Source organism: Capricornis sumatraensis, chromosome 3, assembly GCF_032405125.1.
Source record: "Capricornis sumatraensis isolate serow.1 chromosome 3, serow.2, whole genome shotgun sequence".
NCBI classification, from domain to species: Eukaryota; Metazoa; Chordata; class Mammalia; order Artiodactyla; family Bovidae; genus Capricornis; species Capricornis sumatraensis.
In genome coordinates, this window is record NC_091071.1 from 159,735,867 (window position 1) to 159,756,148 (window position 20,282).

The 20,282-nt window shown below is 41.1% G+C and overlaps 1 protein-coding gene across 1 annotated transcript in view; it reads left to right on the forward strand.

The window, feature by feature from the left end:
* Positions 1-20,282, forward strand: part of RHBDD1 (rhomboid domain containing 1) — a 136,882-nt gene that overhangs the window by 73,787 nt on the left and 42,813 nt on the right. Inside the window, exon 6 of the mRNA XM_068968808.1 lies at positions 3,512-3,655. Within this exon, the coding sequence (XP_068824909.1) occupies positions 3,512-3,655 (144 nt within the window). The remainder of the gene's footprint in view (positions 1-3,511; positions 3,656-20,282) is intronic.

Here is a 20,282-nt window from a genome sequence, read left to right on the forward strand (position 1 = left end):
ACTTGGAGCTTTTTGTGTAGCAAAGTTTTATTAAAGTATAATAGAGATAGGGAAAGCCTCTGACATAGACATCAGAAGGGGCCAGAAAGAGTGCCTGCTTTTCTGGTTTTTAGGAGGGTGTTTTATGTCTGTTAGAAAGCTATTAGTCAGATGAGAGTGATACCTCCAGGTTGAAGGAGCTGCACTAGGCCCCTTTCCCACAATATGCACTTTTGAGATAGGTTGGCATGAGGTGTGTCATCCCCAGGCCATGAAACAATTGACAGGAATACTGGCTTGTTGAGCCATTATCAGCCCAAGGTTTGAGGAAAGAAAAAAAGTCTTAGGGGGAAGCATTTTGAAGAAAGGCAAATTCCAAAGCAAACACATAGTTTCATTAACATAAGAAAAACACATTGGTTAGCTCAAGGCCGAACCAGATGTCCTCAATACAGAATTACGAGAAGCCTCTTTTAATTTTGTGTAGAGAAGGAAAACAGACTGCCACTTGCAGTTTATTTCCTCCTTCCGCTTGGGAACCTCCGGCCTTCCTGCGTGTTAACTCTCTCATAACAAAAGAGTGCAGGTTTCTTTGGGGGATAATAAAAGTGTTCTCAAGTTGTTTATGGTAATGACGGCACAACTCCATGAATTTACTAAAATCCATTGAGTTATATGCTCTAAATTGATGAATTATATAGTATGTCAGTTAAATCTCTTGAAAGTTGTTGTAAAAACACAACCAACAGACACAGATACTTTACATGGCAAATATTTATATAAGCACTTAAGAGTTAGATTATCCAGCTGAGTTCTATTGTCATTTCATTTTTTAAGACTAATTACCAGAAATTTTGAACATGAAATTTTAATAAACCAGGTTCTACCCTACAGAGTTCTTCTCATTGGCTTCCCCCTCCCCAACACCCCTATAGTCTTATTAAAGCAATAAGTTTAAACTCAGGCCTGGACTGTGGTGATATGGAGGCATATGGCAGAAGATGCATAGTGAAGGGTAGGAATTTTCATCAGCAACAGGAGCACATTGATTAAACATTTGAAACATTATCTTCAAAGGGTATGACAGTGGCAGGAGAGAAGGGAAAAAAATCAAGTGGATTCTCTCTCATTATGGGCGTCCCAGGTGGCCCTAGTGATAAAGAACCTACCTACCAATGCCGGAGACATAAGAGACTTGAGAAGATCCCCACAAGGAGGGCAGGGTAACCCACTCCAGTTTTCTTGCCTGGAGAATCTCCATGAACAGAGGAGCCTGGTGGGCTACAGTCCATCAAGTTGCAAAGAGTCGGACACGACTGCAGTGACTTAGCATGTACACACTCTCTCAATGCCAGAATTAAGTTATCAGTCTTATGTGGGGAAAAATAACCTCTTCCAAACAAATCCCATAAATATGAGCAATAAAATAAACTCAAATTGAGTTGAAAAGTTTGATGGGAACATCTTGCAAAAGTCAATTTGCCCCTTGTTAATAGTATGTAAGTTTGACTCTTAAAGCATTATTTAATGGCCACACTATCTCATCTCTCCTTTGATCTAGCAACCAGTTTCTTGAAAGGGCTAATAATAGAAACTATGATCTCTGGCATAGAATTGCAATTAGAGAAACTCTGTCTTTTATATCTCACTGTAGTTATTACCATCTGAAGTATCATACCTAACACAGAAGTCCTACAGTATAGGTAGTAAATATTGGTCTGTCTGTCATTGTTTGGAACCACTGGACAGTAAGGCTTTATCAACTGTCATTTTAACCATTCTCTCATGTCCAGCCAAGTCTTCACTGACAGTGTTAAGTAGCTGTAAACTGAAAGAACCCACTCCATACATCAATAGCCCATTCCAGTCCCCTTCCAGTACTACTCATGCCTTCTAAATTAGTATCTTCTTATGTAAAAAAGTTAATAAGAACCCAATATAGAGCACGGGCTTTCCAGGTGGCTCAGTGGTAAAGAATCTGCCTTCAATGCGAGAGACGCAGGTTCGATCCCTGGGTCAGGAAGATCCCTTGGAGAAGGGCATGGCAACTCACTCCAGTATTCTTACCTGGAAAATCCCATGATCTTTTCCAGTGAATTGGCTCTTCACATCAGGTGGCCAAAGTATTGGAGCTTCAGCATCAATCCTTTCAGTGAATATTCAGGACTGATTTCCTTTAGAATTGACTGGTTTTGTCTCTTTGCTGTATGGAAAGTGAAAGTGAAAGAAAGTAAAGTTGCTCAGTCGTGTCTGACTCTGTGCGACCCCATGGACTTCAGTCTGCCAGGCTCCTCCATCCAGGGGATTTTCCAGGCAGGAATCTGGAGTGGGTTGCCATTTCCTTCTTCAGGGGATCTTCTGACCCAGGGATTGAACCCAGGTCTCCCGCACTGCAGGTAGACTCTACCGTGTGAGCCACCAGGGAAGCCCAAGTGAAGTAAAAGTCGCTCAGTCGTGTCCAACTCTTCACGACCCCATGGACTGTATAGTCCATGTTTGAATTCTCCAGGCCATAATACTGGAGCGAGTAGCCTTTCCCTTCTCCAGGGGATCTTCCCAACCCAGGGGTCAATCCCAGGTCTCCCACGTTGCAGGTGGATTCTTTACCAGCTGAGCCACAAGGGAAGCCCTGCTGTATGGGAATAGAATTTAAAAAAGAGTGGGTAAGTATATGTGTATGTATAACTGATTCGCTTTGAAGTACAGTAGAAACTAACACAATATTGTAAATCAGATATACTCCAATAAAAAGCAATTAAACATAAATTAATATCCACTTCCTCTTCAGCACAGGACTCAGGCATGTCCAGTCCCACATGGATGCTGTGGGACCGTGGTGACAGGATAATTGTCACCCACCCTCATGAAGGCGTTCTCCATTGGTCGTCTTTTTTTTTAACTTTCTTTATTTTAAATTTAAATATATATTTTAAAATTTTGCAATGTTGTATTGTTTTCTGCTATATAGCAATACTACTGCTGCTGCTGCTGCTACTAAGTCGCTTCAGACGTGTCCGACTCTGTGTGACCCCATAGACGGCAGCCCACCAGGCTCCCCCGTCCCTGGGATTCTCCAGGCAAGAACACTGGAGTGGGTTGCCATTTCCTTCTCCAATGCATGAAAGTGAAAAGTGAAAGGGAAGTCGCTCAGTCATGCCCGACTCTTAGCGATGCTGCTGCTCCTAAGTCACTGCAGTCGTGTCTGACTCTGTGTGACCCCATAGACGGCAGCCCACCAGGCTCTCCCGTCCCTGGGATTCTCCAGGCAAGAACACTGGAGTAGGTTGCCATTTCCTTCTCCAATGTAAATCAGCCATAATTATACATATGTCCCCTCCCTCTCTAGTCTCCTTTCCCTACCCCCTCTCATCCCCCCAGGTCATCATACAGCACCAGTCATCTTTTATTATTTTGAGAATTATTACTATAATCAAAATAATGACATTATTTTAATGTCTTTGCTTATAAAATAGGAAGTATAAAAAGGAATAGTCCATGGCATTGTTCCATAACTTGTTCATTGTGCCTGCAGGCTACTCTGGATATCAGGATTATCACCCATATGGTGGGCGAGGTGCCTATGAAGATGTCCCCAGGAACTATGACATGTATACTGCAGGACTGAGTGAAGAGGAGCAGCTGGAGAGAGCATTGAGAGCCAGCCTCTTGGACCAAGGTAGGGAATTTGCACCCTTCACTTATTTTAAAGTACATACCTCACATGGTGTGATGTCTGAAAAAGGGCTGTTTGTAGCAAATTAAACTTTAAATAGTTTATAAAAAGGCGATGTAGATAAAAAAATGTGTGCAGATTGTGATTACAAAGAATGGGGTGCGATGCCATATTCCCAGCAACCTAAGCTAATAAGGTGCCAGACTATGTATGTATTGTTAAAGTGGTTCTTTTTATAAGCCTGCTGCACTCAGTGCTTTGGCATTAAAGTCAAGAAACCTAAGAAGAAAATTCTTAGGTACATGAACAAAGGGTTTACTTTGAAATGCATATCTATAAGGCATGCTATATGTCACTATACATCAAAGTGTCACCTACAAGCCTTCTTCAAAATCACATGGGCAGCTTGGTGAGAATGCAAACTCAAGGTTTGGCTGCAGGCCTGCTGAACCAGTCTCCCTGCGAGCAGAACCTAGAAATTTATATTTTTAACTGACTTTCCAGATGACTCTTTAACCAATTAGTATATGAAAAGAAAGTGAAAGTGAAGTCACTCGGTTGTATCCAACTCTTTGTGACCCCGTGGACTGTAGCCTACCAGGCTCCTCAGTCCATGGAATTTTCCAGGCAAGAGTACTGGAATGCGTTGCCATTTCCTTCTCCAGGGGATCTTCTTTACCCAGGGATCGAACTGAGGTCTCCCACATTGCAAGCAGACGCTTTACTGTCTGAGCCACCAGGGAAGCCCTATATGAAACAGTATATGGAAACCGTCCTATTTATTTTGCCATCTTTCCTCTAGGTTTGGTAATAAGTTTTGGTATTCCTGTTTTTATTGTTTGTGTGTCTGAGTGTTAGTCACTCAGTCATGTCCAACTCTGTGACTCCATGGACTAAAGCTTGCCAGACTCCGCTGTCCATGGAATTTCCTAGGCAAGAATACTGGAATGGGTTGCCATTACCATCTCCGAGGGATCTTCCCAACATCTACTGCATTGGCAAGAGGATTCTTTACCATTGAGCCAGCAGGGAAGCCTGCTCAATACCATGAGTAACCATAATATCAGGTACTTAAGAGAGGCTTCAGCCATTTGCTGGAATCCGTGAGAAGGGGTGAGCTTTTTCTTAACTAGATCTATCAGAGTTTCACAGAAGAGGTGGTATTTGAGTTGATCCTTGAGGAATGTGTAGCATTTGCTGAGATCTGAAAGGGTCTTCCAGGCAGGAATCATATCTTCTCAGACACAAGAGTAAAGGGTGTGGTCATCCCATCCTCGCTTTTGAATAAAGTGCTAAGAGAAGAAGGGGAAGAAGAGTGGGCAGCTAGGCTGGGGCCTGATCACAGAGGTCCCAGAATTAAATAGGCCACGTGGAAGATGTGTCTGGCATATGATATAACTTCCAGGAAGAGTTCTGCATGGGAGAGTGATCTGATCAGAGCTGTGTTTCATGGATCCAGCAACAGTCATGCCAGGAACAAGGACTGAGCATGAAGGGGATATCAGGCATTACAACATATGACGGGAACACACAGATTCCCACAACTTGGTTTCTGACGTTAGGAATACGGTCTTAGCAGTAAGAGTGTGCATGGAGGTGGGCAGTGACAGCAAGAGGGGAAGACAAATCAGAAGGCTTGAAGTAGTCTAATCACGGAGCAAAGTCTGCATGATGAAGGTGGCTGAGGCAATGGAGAGGAAGAGATAAATCAGGACTTCTCAGATGAAGAGTACCAGAGCTGTGGTCTATCAGTCGTCTGTTACTGGGTAAAATTGCCCAGACACACTTGGCCTAAAACAATACGTGTTTGTTCCACATTTATGGTTCTGCACGGATGATCCCATGGGGCAGGCTTCACTGGTCTCGGCTGGTGTGCTGAGGTGTCTGCAGTGGTGAGCTGGGGCTAGCTGCTCTAGGACAGCCTCCTCTACCTACCTGACTGACTGCTGTCTGATACGATGGTGGCGATTGGTCACACATGACCCGTCATCCAGCCGGCCAGCCCAGGTTCGTTCACAAGGCCTCAGCACGAGGGTGCCCAGGGAGAATGTGGGAACATACTTAGGCTGGTGCATTGTTGATTCCACTATATTTTGTTACCGAAGCAAATCAGGAAACCAGACAAGATTCAGGGGATAAGGAAGTAGATTCCACCTCTTCCTGAGCTAAGCCATGGAGTCGCATTGCAAAGAGGATGCATGGAAACAGAGGTGGATAACCAGGTGTATTCTTGCCATCACCAGCCTTAATGGACCGCTGACAACACAGTCACTGGAAGCGTGCCTTAGCCTTGGAATCCTAAACACTGGGGGCAAGGCCCAGAGGCTGTATTTTAACAAATTCTAAAGGTTAGTCCTGGGCACAGCAGGGGCTTAATCACTCCAAGATGAGACATGCAATATTATGGGAGGTAAGGATATTATGTATTTAATTTAATTTGGAACAAACCATAATTTAACAGAACCGTGTCTGAATTTGTTACCTTGGACTGTCCATTGCATGTAAATACGGTATGCTCTATTGGATGTAAATCTTAGAAGTGCAGTAGAAATGTTATCACTGATAAAAATATTAATCCCTGCATTCACACACACAGAAAAGTAAGGAAGTCAGGGCAAAGCTACTAAGCCTGGACTTTGTACAAAACTTTATATAGTACCATAGAAAGACAACAGGAGGGGATTTTTGGACTGATGGCACTATTCTGTATCTTGGTTGTTGTGATGGATATACTACTCTTTGCGTTTGTCAAAACTTACCTGACTGTATCCCACAAAGAGAACATTTTCCTAAAAAGTAGTTTTAAAAGATGTAAATAGAAATTAGCAAGAAACCCAATGAAATAACTGGTAGTCTTGCAAACAAACACTATAAAAATCATTAGTGAAAAGGTCTTATTTAGAAATGGAACATTGTTGTAACGGATTCACTTTGGGTCTTGTTTAGAAATGGAACATTGTTATATCTGATTCACTTTGCTGTACACCTGAAGCTAACTCCACATTGTAAATTAGCTATACTCCCCCCACCCAAAAAAGAAAAAGAAATGGGTCATTCACATGGTGATAAAGGGTCACTTCCTAGAGGACGTGTTAATAGGGAAGCAGGGAGACTTAGGAGTCATCACCTGATCCCAGCGATCAAATTTAGCAGCATTATTATGGGATGGCCTGATAGTGTATGTCTCCTGATGCAATGCCATATGAGGAACACAGCATCAACTATGACATATTCTTACTAAAAATGCTTCGTCTTCCAGAGTAAAGGCTCATATACAGGAAATACATGGAATAGAGGAATAAGTCAAGACATCATACAAAATATGAGGTTTCTACAATTCAGTGAGACTCGTCTCCTGAAAAAAATCATTGTCAGAAAGAAAGCAAGGTGTGATTTTTATATTAAATGGAAGTAACAAGCAAACATAACACGAGCACCTTGAAAAACTGGTTCTTATAAAGAGACCTTTTTTGAGGAAACAGAAACTTTGTGTTTGGACTATGTGTCAGATGTTATTTGGGAACTGGACTAACTTTCTTTGAGCTGACAGTGGTATTATGGATAAGTAACAGAAGGTCCCTTATTCTTGGGAGATATCCACTGAAGTATTGTATTTGGAAGCAAAGTAATATCTCTGCAGCTTACTTTCAATTTTTAGCTGAAAACAGCTCTCTCCTCTCTCTCCTTTTCGTTCTCCCTCTCTCACTCACTCAAATAAAGGTGAGAAACTGCAAACTTTACGCTGCAATTTATCTCTTGAAAATCCAGAATGACAATACTGACAATTCTAATTAGTTCTGCAATTAAGAAGCCAATTTATGAAATTAATGTTTTCCAAACTTACTTGACCACAGAACTTCATTTTCAATGAATGTTTTTAAGAGCATATGGAACTAGTTGCAATGAAACTGATATGAAGAGATCTCTTAAAGAGCGTATATGTACAGTAATGGGTGACAGCAAAGGAAATAACTTTGCAAATTGTTTATATTAATTTCAATTTTATTTCCCTTAAAATATTCATGTCTGTCTTAGTAGGAATGAGACGCCAAGGAGACATTTTTTTAAATGGCCTTTATTATTTTTTACCTTTATTTCCTATAGAAAAAATATTTGGTTTATTTTATAACCATTGACCATTATGGTAGGTACCTTTGAACCTTACTTATGGTAGGTACCTTTGTTTTGAACCTTACTTTTTTTCATTCATTATTATGTTGTAATCATCTTTTCATGCCATTAAAAACTTTGAAACATACAGATCCTCCATATATTTTCTTAAACTTACACCTGTTTCCTTTTTTCTTTTTTTAAAGACCGGAGATATGCTCTAGGGGCTTCCCAGGTGGCTCAGTGGTGAAGAATCTGCCTGCGAATAGAGGAGACACAGGACAAATGGGATTGATCCCTGGGTCGGGAAGATCCCCTGGAGAAGGGAATGGCAACCCATTCCAGTGTTCTTGCCTGGAAAAATCCATGGACAGAGTAGCCTATGGAGCCACAGTCCATGAGGTCACAAAGAGCTGGACACTACTTAGCGACTGAACACACAGGCACAGTGTTATTAATAATAGTATTTTTAATTCTGTGTTTGTTGAGATCATTATATACTTTTTCTTCTATTTCATCTATTATTAATAACATAGTAAATAATTTTGATTTTCAAACTCTGTCCTTGGAATTCTCCAGGCAAGAACACTCGAGTGGGTTGCCATTCCCTTCTCCAGGGGATCTTTTTGACCCAGGGATCGAACCTGGGTTTCCTGCATTGCCGGCAGATTCTTTGCCATCTGAGCCACCAGGCAAGCCCCACTCTATTATTAATAACATACTAAGTAATTTTGATTTTCAAACTTGAGGCAGGTTTGCATTCCCAGGTTAAATCTCATATGTTTGTGATGTTCCTGGTACATCTTGGTGAGGTGCCATGTGTACCCCAAAAGACTATGTGTTCTGCTCTAGTTGGGTAGGGTATTCTACAAATGTTAATTATATTAATTGAGTTGATAGTGTTGCCCAGGTCTTCTAATCCTTGCAGATTATCTGCCTACTTGTTCTATTGAGCACTGTATTTTGATTTTTGTAGAATTGCTATAATATTCAGTATGTACTATAAGGTTACCCTCAGTGTACCAAAGACTTTGAATACTTCCACCGTTACCTTGTTTCTAGGGTGGGGGCTGATTTGCCTGAGTGTTTCTCAGTGTCTACTTGGACTTCATTTTTAAGTCTTTGTGCTGTAACTGGGTTAGGTACTCCGTCCCCTCCCTTACCCCTTCTCCAGTGGGTGGCACACTGTTGTTACTCGTTGTTGTTCAGTCGCTCAGTCATGTCCAGCTCTTTGTGAACCCGTGGACTGCAGCACACCAGGCTTCCCAGTCCTCCACTATCTCCTGGAGCTTGCTCAAACTCACTTCCATCAGGTCGGTGATGCCATCCAACTGTCTCATCCTTTGTCGCCCCCTTCTCCTTCTGTCTTTCCCAGCATCAGGGTCTTTTCCAGTGAGTTGACTGTTCTCATCAGATGGCCAAAGTATCGGAGCTGCAGCATCAGTCCTTTATTCGTTCCTGACCCAGGTATTGAACCCAGGTCTCTTGCATTGCAGGCGAATCCTTTACCATCTGAGCCACCAGGGAAGCCCCATTTACTTGTTGCTCTCTGCTTTTTAGCCTGGCCGCGGGAGGCTGGTGTAGGGTGTGCTCTGATTAAGGCTCAGTCCAAGAAGTCACTGTGTCCCTTGGTTTGGAGCATGGTCTTCTCAGTATCCCTGACCCTCCAGTTTAGAGGGTTGTTCTTGTTTGTTTTTTCTTCCTCTTCCCTTTTCGAAGCTGCAGAAGGCCCTCACTATTTCCCTAGGGGAAACTTGGTTTTTGTCTTTCTTGCAGGCACTTAAGTCCTTTGTTCCTTAGGGACAGTAGGGAGGAAAGATCCCGGCAGTCTTTCCTGCGGTGGCTGCTGTTCTGTCCCTCAGGACTATCCCAGGAAGGACAGAGGACAAAGGACACATGCTCTGATCTCACCTGTGTCTTTATAAGGACCACTGGAGGTCCTGAGAAGAGCCTATGAATTCCTTTATATTGCAGCCCCCTATGTGTTCTGTGTTATGTATTCTAAGAATATAATCTTGCTAGCTGTCACTCTGCCTTTTCAATGTGTTAACAGTGTTGGCTAAATTCTCATAAGTGTCCGGTAGACCCTGTCCTGGGTAAACAAGGGCTCCTGTAACATCTTGGACTTCAGTCTAGCTGACTGCCCTACTGCTGTCCCTTTCCCATAGGTTCAGGACAGAATATTAATTTGCAAATTGTGCAGAATTTATGCTTAAAGATGATAGTGGTGCTTTTTCCAGTTTTCTATATCCCCAGTGGAAACCAGAAGTGTTTCTGATTCTTCATTGGGGGTTTCAGTTTATCATCTTAGTACATTTATTTATTAGCTTTTAAAAAAAAAATAAGGAAGATCTTTCCCTCATGAAGAAGGTAGAATCTATAGGCTTGTTTTAAAAGGCAGGGTAAACGCTTAATTCTTTTTCTTTGATTCCCAGTTTTCAAAGAAGTTAGTGTAGTAGTCATCAATAATACTGGGATTTGAAAGGGCCAAATAGTGGAAATTCATTTGGTAGAATGCCAGTCCAGCAAGAAACATCCAGCACCAAATTGGTTTCAGACCTCTCTTTAGTTTGATATACTGGAAGAGTAAATTAAAGAATCAAGGTAGCAACTCTTTTAACCTCAGAATTTGCTGTTGTCATATTTCCTAACAGTGTACCTGGCTATAATTACAAGTCCTAAAGCTCATGCCAGGAATAATAGTACCAAAGTAGCCTTTGTAGAAGAAATATAGAAATCCCTATTATTTCAAGAGGCTTTTGCACATTTACTACCATTAACAAAAATCTTGTCCTGTTCTGTTGGCAGTCTCAGCTTTTATAAACGAATCCAAGAGGCAGCTGATGCCACAATAATAGAAAAATTCTGGATGAGAGCCATCTCTTTCTTTGAGTCAAAAGGCAGATGCCAACTAGAAACATTAGCTCATTCCATTTTCCTCTCCCCCTCCCCCACATCCTCCTATGTATAATTTGTGCTTTTTTTTTTTTTTTTAAATAGCCTGCCACCAAGTTCAGCTGGCGGCTGGGTACAAAGCTGTGTCCTTTTCAACTTCTGTCTGCGAGCCTGGAGCATGTGTACTGGTTAAAACTGGAAATCCTCATGACATGTGGAGTAACGTGTGTTGCTTTTCCTAGACTCCTCTGAAAGGCAAACGGCCACAGTCACACTCCGGCTCTCTTGCGAAAATCAAGCAGAGTTGTCACCCCCTCCCCAGACTGTACAGTTGGGGTTACTGGCTGGCCATATGTGGAGCTATGGTGGGATAAACTATAATACAAAGGTCTTGGCTTTAGATTGAAACGGGTTCCTGCTTTGTCTCTAAGTCTTCACATGTAAAATTAACCAGGGGAACCATATTGGTAAAGAGTATGTAGGTTCCGAATTAGTATGTAGGGCTTTTGTTGCTAAAAGATCACTTGACAGTATCTTTGAATCCTTTTTATAGGCATTTATATTCATAGGGACCAATGCAGGTATATTTTAAGTGAAAAAACAAAGAGAGAATTTAACTGAGTTGTCTGTTTTGCCTTTTATTGAAGCTACACCAAAGTATATGCAGATTACATTTGTCTTGTTTATTATTGTATGGAAAATTTTGAAAAAAAAATAGAGTAAATTGCATACATGTTTTTAATCTTTCATCATATGGTATATCATATGGTACAAAGAGAAGAGGCTTGGAACCGCAGTGGTCTGAGCATCAGTCCTCAGTAAACTAACTTTACTTGAGATACTTGAGATGTGTGTCACCAAACCTAATCCGATGTTTGCACTATTACTATTCTTTTTTTAATAATAAGAGAGTTGAAGTGGGTCCCCTTCAAAGTTTTCTTTCTTTCCCATTATTCTGTGGTAATGGACTGAGTAGGGCAGGCATAGCCAGAAATGGGGACATTGAGAGGTGTCAGAAATATTGACGCGTTTCTCATCTAGGTCTCAGGGCTGACGGATGAAAGATCATTTCTGTATCGGAAGATAAAGTCACACAGCTGTCTAAGGCAGATCTACACGGATATGTAGATACGTTTGATGGTGGTACCTTCTTTAGTCGCCTGATTATATGAGTCTTCACTGGCCTAATGCAGGCATAACGCAGTTGGTGATTTTTAATGTATGCAAATATTCACGGCTGGTCTGCTTGGCTTTGCAGGCATGTTGGAGGCCAGGACAGAGATGCACATCTCATTCTGTGTGACCACTTAACTTTTTTTTAAAGTAATTTGGTGTGTTTTCCCCTAGGAAAACTTTCTCTGTAATGAAAAAGTACCATCTGCCAGATTTCCTAAAAGCAATTTCATTGCAGAATGCTTCCCCTAGACTACTGGGTCTTACTCCCTACTCTCGACATTAGAGATATTCATTTCAGTGAGTAAAGTCTGATATTCGAGACCGTAGCTAGATGTGAAATTGTGCGTGTAAAGAAATATAAATACATGCTTTTTCAAACCTGCGAACTAACATGTGAATATATCCCAGTCAGGAAGAGAAAGAATAAAATAAGTGGACCACGGTTCTGTTTAGGTTGCCATTGGGAAGGAGCAGGCTTCTGTTGAGGTTTTATACTTAGAAAGATGAACTATATCTTGGCCTTTGCTAAAATAAAAAAAAATAAAATAATGATACATGGAATTGAAATACATTTGAGAAATTGACATTAATGGTTCTTTGTGAATTATTTTATAATTTTTCCTTTGCCACCTACCCCCCCAATCACCATTTATTTAAAGCATTATTCAGATGCTAATGAGTAGATTTAACAATAAACAGAACTCTGATGAAGTGGTTCCACCCACCCACATCTTCTCCATCCTGTTTTGGGGGCTAGCAAGTCTTAGAGGTTGCAGGAATGTTGCCTGGTGCATTCGTCACATTGCTCCGGATGATTGTTCATTCTGTTCCTTAGCAAATCCCTCTCTGAGTCCCTTGTCTATATGTGATACTGTTGTTGAGTAATAACAGGGTACAGAAATGAGTAAGTCTTCTTCATTGCTATCAAACCAAAAGTATTATTCTTTTTGTTGAATGATAGGAGATTTAAGTGACTTCACTTCAGCTACCCCAATATATTAGATTTAGGAAAGAGATAAAGTAACTTTTGAAATGAGTTAGTCCCTTTACTTACCCATCTATGGAATTCTCTGATTCAGCAACTGTGATTCCTTAAGCTGTGTAAGAATTTTATCGAATAGCAAATTTATTAATATGATGATTTGGATACTCAGGTTATCTATACAATTTTTTTCTTTTTTTAATCTGTACAGTCTTTAATACCAAAGTTATTGATGGGTATATTCAGTGTCTCATAAGATCAGACTTAACTGTAGAAAACTCTTTTAATATAGGCCTGTTTAAGAGACTCTTCATTCCTATAAAATGTTTTAATTAGGGAGAGAGTTGTCAAATAGTGCTTTAAAATTATAGTAGATTCTACATTCTTATTAATCAAACAATTGGAAGTGTGAAAATCTTTCTAATTCTATGTCTCTATACCAAAATAGGAAACAAAACAAATCTCTCTTTTTTTGGAGCTAAAGGCCTAGACATTGTTTCATTGACTCAGCAGTTGATATTTTAATGAATAAAATTAAATAAATTTATTATTTTTTTTTAATTTGAGCCTTTCTTGTAACATATACCATATAACTGTACCATATAATTTTAAGTACATAACTGCAGTCTTGGGGGAGGGATCTCTATATCAATCCTTTGTTTAGTTTACTTAATTTATTTTTAAAGTAGGTAATAGAGAATGATATAAGACCATACCATTTTCAAACACAAATGGCACGGAGAGTGACCTTAAAGGTCATCATTGTCTGACCCTTGATTTTACCCAATGAGGAAGCAGACTAGGAGAAGTCAGGAGACTTACATCCTACTGCAGTGTGTATCTGTGTCTGTTAACTGTGGACAGTGGCCTGCCCTGGGGATGCCGGTGTGACGTAGGTCGGCTTCCCCAGGCATGAGGATCCTGGGAATCAGAACCCTCCTGGAAGGTGCAAGATTGAATCCACGTTTCCTCGTGCTCTTATGAATCCAGGTGGGAGCAGAGCTGAACCTTGAATTAGCTTCCACATCTGTCTTCTGGGCTGCCTGCAAAGGGACTCCCAGCTTTCTCCCAAAGTCCTACCTAAATTCCAGATGTCCCAGGGTGGGTGTTGCTGAGGGCCTGAGACAGCTGGTGATGAGTACCTGAGCTCAGTTCAGTTATTATTGTCTTCTAGAATTTGGACAAGTGTTGTCATGCTGGTTAGAAAAGAATATGTTAACTGTGGAAAATACAAATCACCAAAAAGAAAAGACAACAAATAGTTCATAACTCCATCACCCACATTAATACCACTCCCATTGAATCCTTGCACTACCCATAAGGTAGACACCCAGAAGATACCGCTGTACATGTTTCGGTGATTTTTTCCCAGGTCCATGAGCATTAATGATTCTGTGCCAGGAAGGTTCACATCCCCACACAAAACCCTATGAAATAAGCATTTGTCATTGTAGTCATTGTTTTAGATTGGGAAACAGAGCACAGAGAAGCTAATTGCCAGGCCCGGGGTCACATGCTGAGTGGCAGACAACAGATGAGAAGGCCAGACTCCTCTGTTCCTTGCCGGGGCACTTTCTATGTTGTCCAACACAGCCTCTTCAGAAAAAGTACTTGTGGGCTACTGTGAATTTTCAGATATGGAAGAGTCCAGCATGAATCTGTCTGTAGCCCTCCACATAGTCAGGCCGCATGGCTGAGCTGGAGTTATGTTTGAGTTCGTGGAGGTGGATTGGCCATTGCAATCATCCTGACATCAGAACGCTGAAAACTCTTAGGTAGGCATGGTCACGATAGAACAGTCTCAGGTAAACTGAAAAAGATAGTATCATTTATAGAATGACAGTGACATTTCTCTTACTATTGTCCTCACATCATTGGCCAAGTTCTTTGGTTGATTTTTTTTTTTTAAGCAAAAGAAATCCTGACATTAATTAAAAATTGTGAAATAAGTAGTTTGTATAGGAGAAGAATGCCCTTCTTATGGCAAGAAACTTGCATATTAGGTATCTAATAGAACACACACCAAAAAATATGCTTCCTATAGACAGTCATAAATAATCTTCTGGGCAGTCATTTATTTCTACCAAAAATTATAGCATGTGAGTTTGAAAATATTGTTTTTACTGTGGCCTCAATTAATGTCATTTAAATTGAATTTGCACTGTTCATTTAAATAGGACTCAATTTGTCTTCTATGGCTTTCTTTTTAGAAAAAGATTCATAACAAAAAGGAATAAATGCACTTGCACTAAGTGTGCCTTAAGACATCAGAATTTTACATTGAGCTACCATCTGCCAGTGCAGGAGATAAAGGAGACATTAGTTCGATCCCTAAGTTGGGAAGATCCCCTGGAGGAGGAAATGGCAGCCCACTCCAGTATTCTTGCCTGGAAAATCCCATGAACAGAGGAGCCTCGCAGGCTACACAGTTCCATGGGATCGCAAAGAGTCAGACAGGATTTAGGACTGAGCACAAGACAAAAACAGCAACATTTTACACATTCTTCTAGTTTCTTGCTGGGCTTCCCTGGTGGCTTAGGCAGTAAAGAATTCGCCTGCAATGCAAGAGACTTGGATTCAATCCCTTGGTTGGGAAGATCCCCTGGAGGAGAGGGTATGGTAACCCACTCCAGTCTTTTTGCCTGGAGAATCCCCATGGACAGAGGAGCCTGGAGGGCTGCAGTCCATGGGGTCATAAAGAGTCGGACACAGCTGAGCGACTAAGCAGCAGCTAGCTTCTTGTTAATAGGAATCATTCATGTGAGAATTTTCACTGTCTTTTACTCAGCCTCTTGAATCTCACTTGGAGTTGCACGTGTTCATCCATTTTGTTGTGTTGTTTTGCTAGCGAGAAAAATCAAGAGTCATATGTTGGTTTCCATTTATTACAGAATCACAAATAGCTTTCAGAGTGGTCTAGTTTCATCACATGGCAGTTCTCCAAGGATTGAAAACTATTTATAATTCTGTTGTACTTTGTTATGGAGAGCCAGATGTGAGAGTCATGCATAATATGTATTTATATATCTTCATGAATCTCAATTCGGGACCAGCAGTCTTCCTGTGTCACATCTGTGTTATTTAAATCTACTTTTGTTGTAACACAGGACCAAAATTGTGCAGCGTTATTAAGATTACTATAAATATTAAGCTGATTAAAATTACATTGTAATCATCTGCTTTAGAAAAATCGCAAATGGCCTAATCATACCCCAAAAGGAAAAGTAGGTGAAATAAACCATGATCTAGAATAATACTCAGCCACTAAAAAGAGAAGCAGGTTCACAGTGACTCAAATGAGCAGGATATAGCCGTATTCTTAGTAGAGACACATCTATTTTTGTAAGACCTAGTAAATGTACTATAAAAAAGATTGGAGTAATATTTAGCAAAATGCCACTCATCCTGTTTCTCGGGAATAAGATTATGGTGACTTACTTTCTTGTTTTGACTTTATGCCATTCTCTCAAATGTCTGCAAGTCATGTAGAACTTTTATGAAAACCTACACATTGCTAAAAATATGCAGTATTGGCCTTCCTCTTCTTTGATGTTATCCACAGTCCCACTCTGTTAAAGGCATCGGGCTGTTTTCTGTAGAGAAATGCAGGGAAAACTCCATCTCACACCTTCACCTCCAGCCTCTGTGGTCTACTTACTCCATCAGAGTGATGAGGGAGATGGTGCAGAGCTGATATACAAACTAAGACTTCTCTACATCCAGTCTCTACTTTTCCTTTTTGCTCATTTTCTTCTTTCTTTTCTTATCTATCCTTCAATCCTTCCATGCTGAAAGTATCCACATACTCTGGGCAGGAAGAACAGTGGCTTCAGTTACCAGTAGCTAGCTCTCCCTGGCTGCTGCAGTGATTTCTTTTTTTTCTTTAATTCTTTTTTTATTGAAGGATAATTGCTTTACAGAATTTTGCTGTTTTCTGTCAAACCTCAACATGAATCAGCCATAGGTGTACATATATCCCCTCCCTTTTGAACCTCCCTCCCATCTCCCTCCCCATCCCACCCCTCTAGGTTGATACTGAGACCCTGTTTGAGTTTCCTGAGCCATACCGCAAATTCCCGTTTGCTATCTATTTTACATATGGTAATGTAAGTTTCCATGTTACTCTTTCCATACATCTCACCCTCTCCTTCCCTGTCCCCATGTCCATAAGTCTGTTCTCTATGTCTGTTTCTCCATTGCTGCCCTGTAAATTAAGGGGTCCAGAACACACTGGATCCTGTCTCATTGAAGCCTTCAGGAGCCACGGCACCAGGCATTGCCATCTGACTTTACAGTTTACAAAAGTTAAAGCTGTGCACATTTTACCAAGCACATTTTTTTTCAGATCAGTTGTGCATCACCTCAGTGGAAGGTGTCTAGTGATTGGCACTCAGAAGTTTGGGTCTCCAAGGAAAGGGGGAGTATGGCATGCTTTCTGTGGAAGAGAATTTTTATATCGCGAAATACACTTTTTGTGTTTCTAGGAAACAGTGGGAGTTGACTCTCGGATCATAGTGTTCAGGATTCCCTACAAATCCCTACAGAACAACCCAAAACCAGTAGTTTGTAATTTTCAGCTCAGTGAGACTGAAAGGAGCTCGGGGTGATGCCGAAATAAAATGTAGCCTGGCCCACCGACATTAAAGGAGATAAAGTGTTTAATCAGTGTCTTCTAGAAAGAAGTGACATCTGTATGGAACACCTGCTGTCTTCATTATAACTTTAAATGAGCTGTGTCTCTGGGGGTTAGCAGGCCCTTCTTTTGGCACACTGTGCTGTGACAGAGATAAACTTTAAGCCCCAAGTAATTCACCATTGTGTGGAAGATGCTTTTTAGTGAGACATGTGGGGCTCCGAGGAGGAAAATGAGCCCCTGCCTTCGATCACTCAGGCCCAGCAAGGACCATTGTGAGCATAGCTTTGACACTGTGACACTTGTCAAGTTATGACAATGTTTTCTTACCCCCTCAGCAGCCCTAATTATTTGCTAATTATTATCATTTTAATGTTTTATGCATCAGGAAGGCATGAAAACAGTGTTTCTTGGCTTATGGGCATAGCTGTTTCCTGGAATTCTGGATTTCTCTCCTTTTTTTAATTTTAATTTTAAACTTTTTATTTTGTATTGGGGTGTCACTGATTAACAATGTTGTGATAGTTTCAGGTGAACAGTGAAGGGACTTAGCCATACATGTACATGGATCCATTCTCTTTCAAATTCCCCTCCCATCCAGGCTGGCACCTAACATTGAGCCAAGTTCCATGTGCTATACAGTAGGTCCTTATTGGTTATCCATTCTAAATATAGCAGTGTGTACATGCCCATCCCAAACTCCCCAACTATCCCTCCTACTCTGGCAACCATAAATCCGGTCTCTAAGTCAGTGAATCTCTTTCTGTTTTGTAAGTTTACTTGTAGCGTTTCTTTTCAGATTCCACATATAAGGAATGCCGTAAGATATTTCTCCGTCTCTGTCTGACTTAAACTTCAGTCAGTATGACTGTCTCTCGGTCTGTTTGTGTTGCCGCAAATGGCGTGATTTCACTGTGTGCTTTGAGGAAGGGACCAGAGTAGCTGCTGAGCAGTGCCCGTGTTGATGGCTTGTTTCTCTTACACTTTCACTCATGATTGCAGGAGCAGACAGTCCTGCGTGTAAGGGACAAGGATGCATAGAAGGGAAAGAGCAGCAAGGAGCACTTTCTCAGCCTTTCACACCAGTTACCATTTTGGCAGATTATAATCTAACCAAGAATTATTTCCATAAGCGGTGGCTGTGAAAAAACCTTGTGGCCCCAGAAAATAATGTTTAACCAGCCATGTGGTTCATCTTATTAGCCTGAGGGGGAAATCACTCACCACCAAATTCTGCCATAGTGTAGATAGGATTGTTTGAAACCCAAAACAAAACATCTGCTGTTTTTCAACTGTGCGAACCTAAGGCTTTGTCCTCCTAAAGCAGCAGCAGTCGTACAGCTGCTGTGCACTCTGTATCTCAGACCTTGACACCAGACAAGGGGGACATCTTCAGAGTTAATGAGCTATTAGGACATTCTTTCCTGTCAATTAACTGGTAGAATAATGAGATCAAATGAGCACTGTCCTTAAAAACAAGATTTGTATTTTCTAAAAAGAGTGTCTTTCTCTGCTGTTTTAGTTACGTGAATAGATAGACAACTGTTTAACATGAAAATAAAAACTGCACCTACAGCAGACAGAAGAGAGGTATACAGACAGGATCCTATTTAAACTCAAGATTCACAGGTTTTCCTCTTGAGAGGATGTAATGATACCATAACAACTGCTTTCACCTTGATTGTCCTAAAGACTGGCAGACAAATATTTATGGGGTGAGCACGCTTTCTCATGTGAATACATGTATCATAGCTAAAGTTTGAGGCAATCAAACTCAAATTGAGGTATCGATCCTCAATTTGAATTAGTGGGCTTCAGACCATGGACCATCTAAGGATTTTGATTTTCCCCTGAATGTGATGAGAAGTTAGGGAAGGGTGTGACCAAAGGAGAGAGGGGACCATGGGAAAAGACCCTGAGATGAGAGGGTGGCCCATTGTAGGTCCTACAGTGGTTGTAGGAGCAATAGATTTTTCAGTGTGCGGACCAGAGTGGCAAATGGGTGGGAATCGGGTTGTCAGAGGCCCCATATGTTGTGCTTAAGGGTTTTGCACTTGACCTTGAAGACAAGGGAAACCACTGAGACTCAAGTGCAGGGGTAGCAATAAGATGAAATCTGGATTTTAAGCTCACTTTGCTATGTGTGGGTTACAGGAAAGAGATGGAATTTGAGTCCCAGCACGCCAGGCACCATTATTTAGTGACATATGCGTGTGTGTGTGTGTGTGTGTGTGTGTGTGTGTGTTCACTCAATCCAACAACTGCAAATGAAGTGTTACTATGTACCCATTTCAGAGAAGAGGAGACTAAACTGAAGGGAGGCAAACTGAGGTCCCATAGCTAATAGGTCATAGAGCAGAGATTTGAGCCCAAGGAATCTTGGTTCCAGAGTCTATTTACTTAATCATTACATTGTTTTGCCTTTCATATTGTATTGGTAGGGTCATCGTCATGTTACTTTAGTTGATAATTAATATAATTAATAGTTTTCTAAATGCTACTAGTATTTTACTGGCTTAATGAGCTTTTTCTTGGTATTCATACTCATAGGAATGAAATTAAAAATTATAATGAGCTTGAGTTTTCTGTAAAATATTCATCAAAGACTTGCAGGCTTCCCTGGTGGCTTAGTGGTAAAGAGTCCACCTGCCAGTGCAGGAGACATGGATTCGATCCGTGATCCAGGAAGATCCCATGTGCCACAGAGCACTAAGTTCGTGTGCCATTAACTACTGAACCTGTGCTCTAAAGACTGGGAACCAAGACTGCCGAGCCTGCGTGCCACAACCTGCTGAAGCCTGTGTGCCCTAGGGCCCATGCTCTGCTACAAAAGA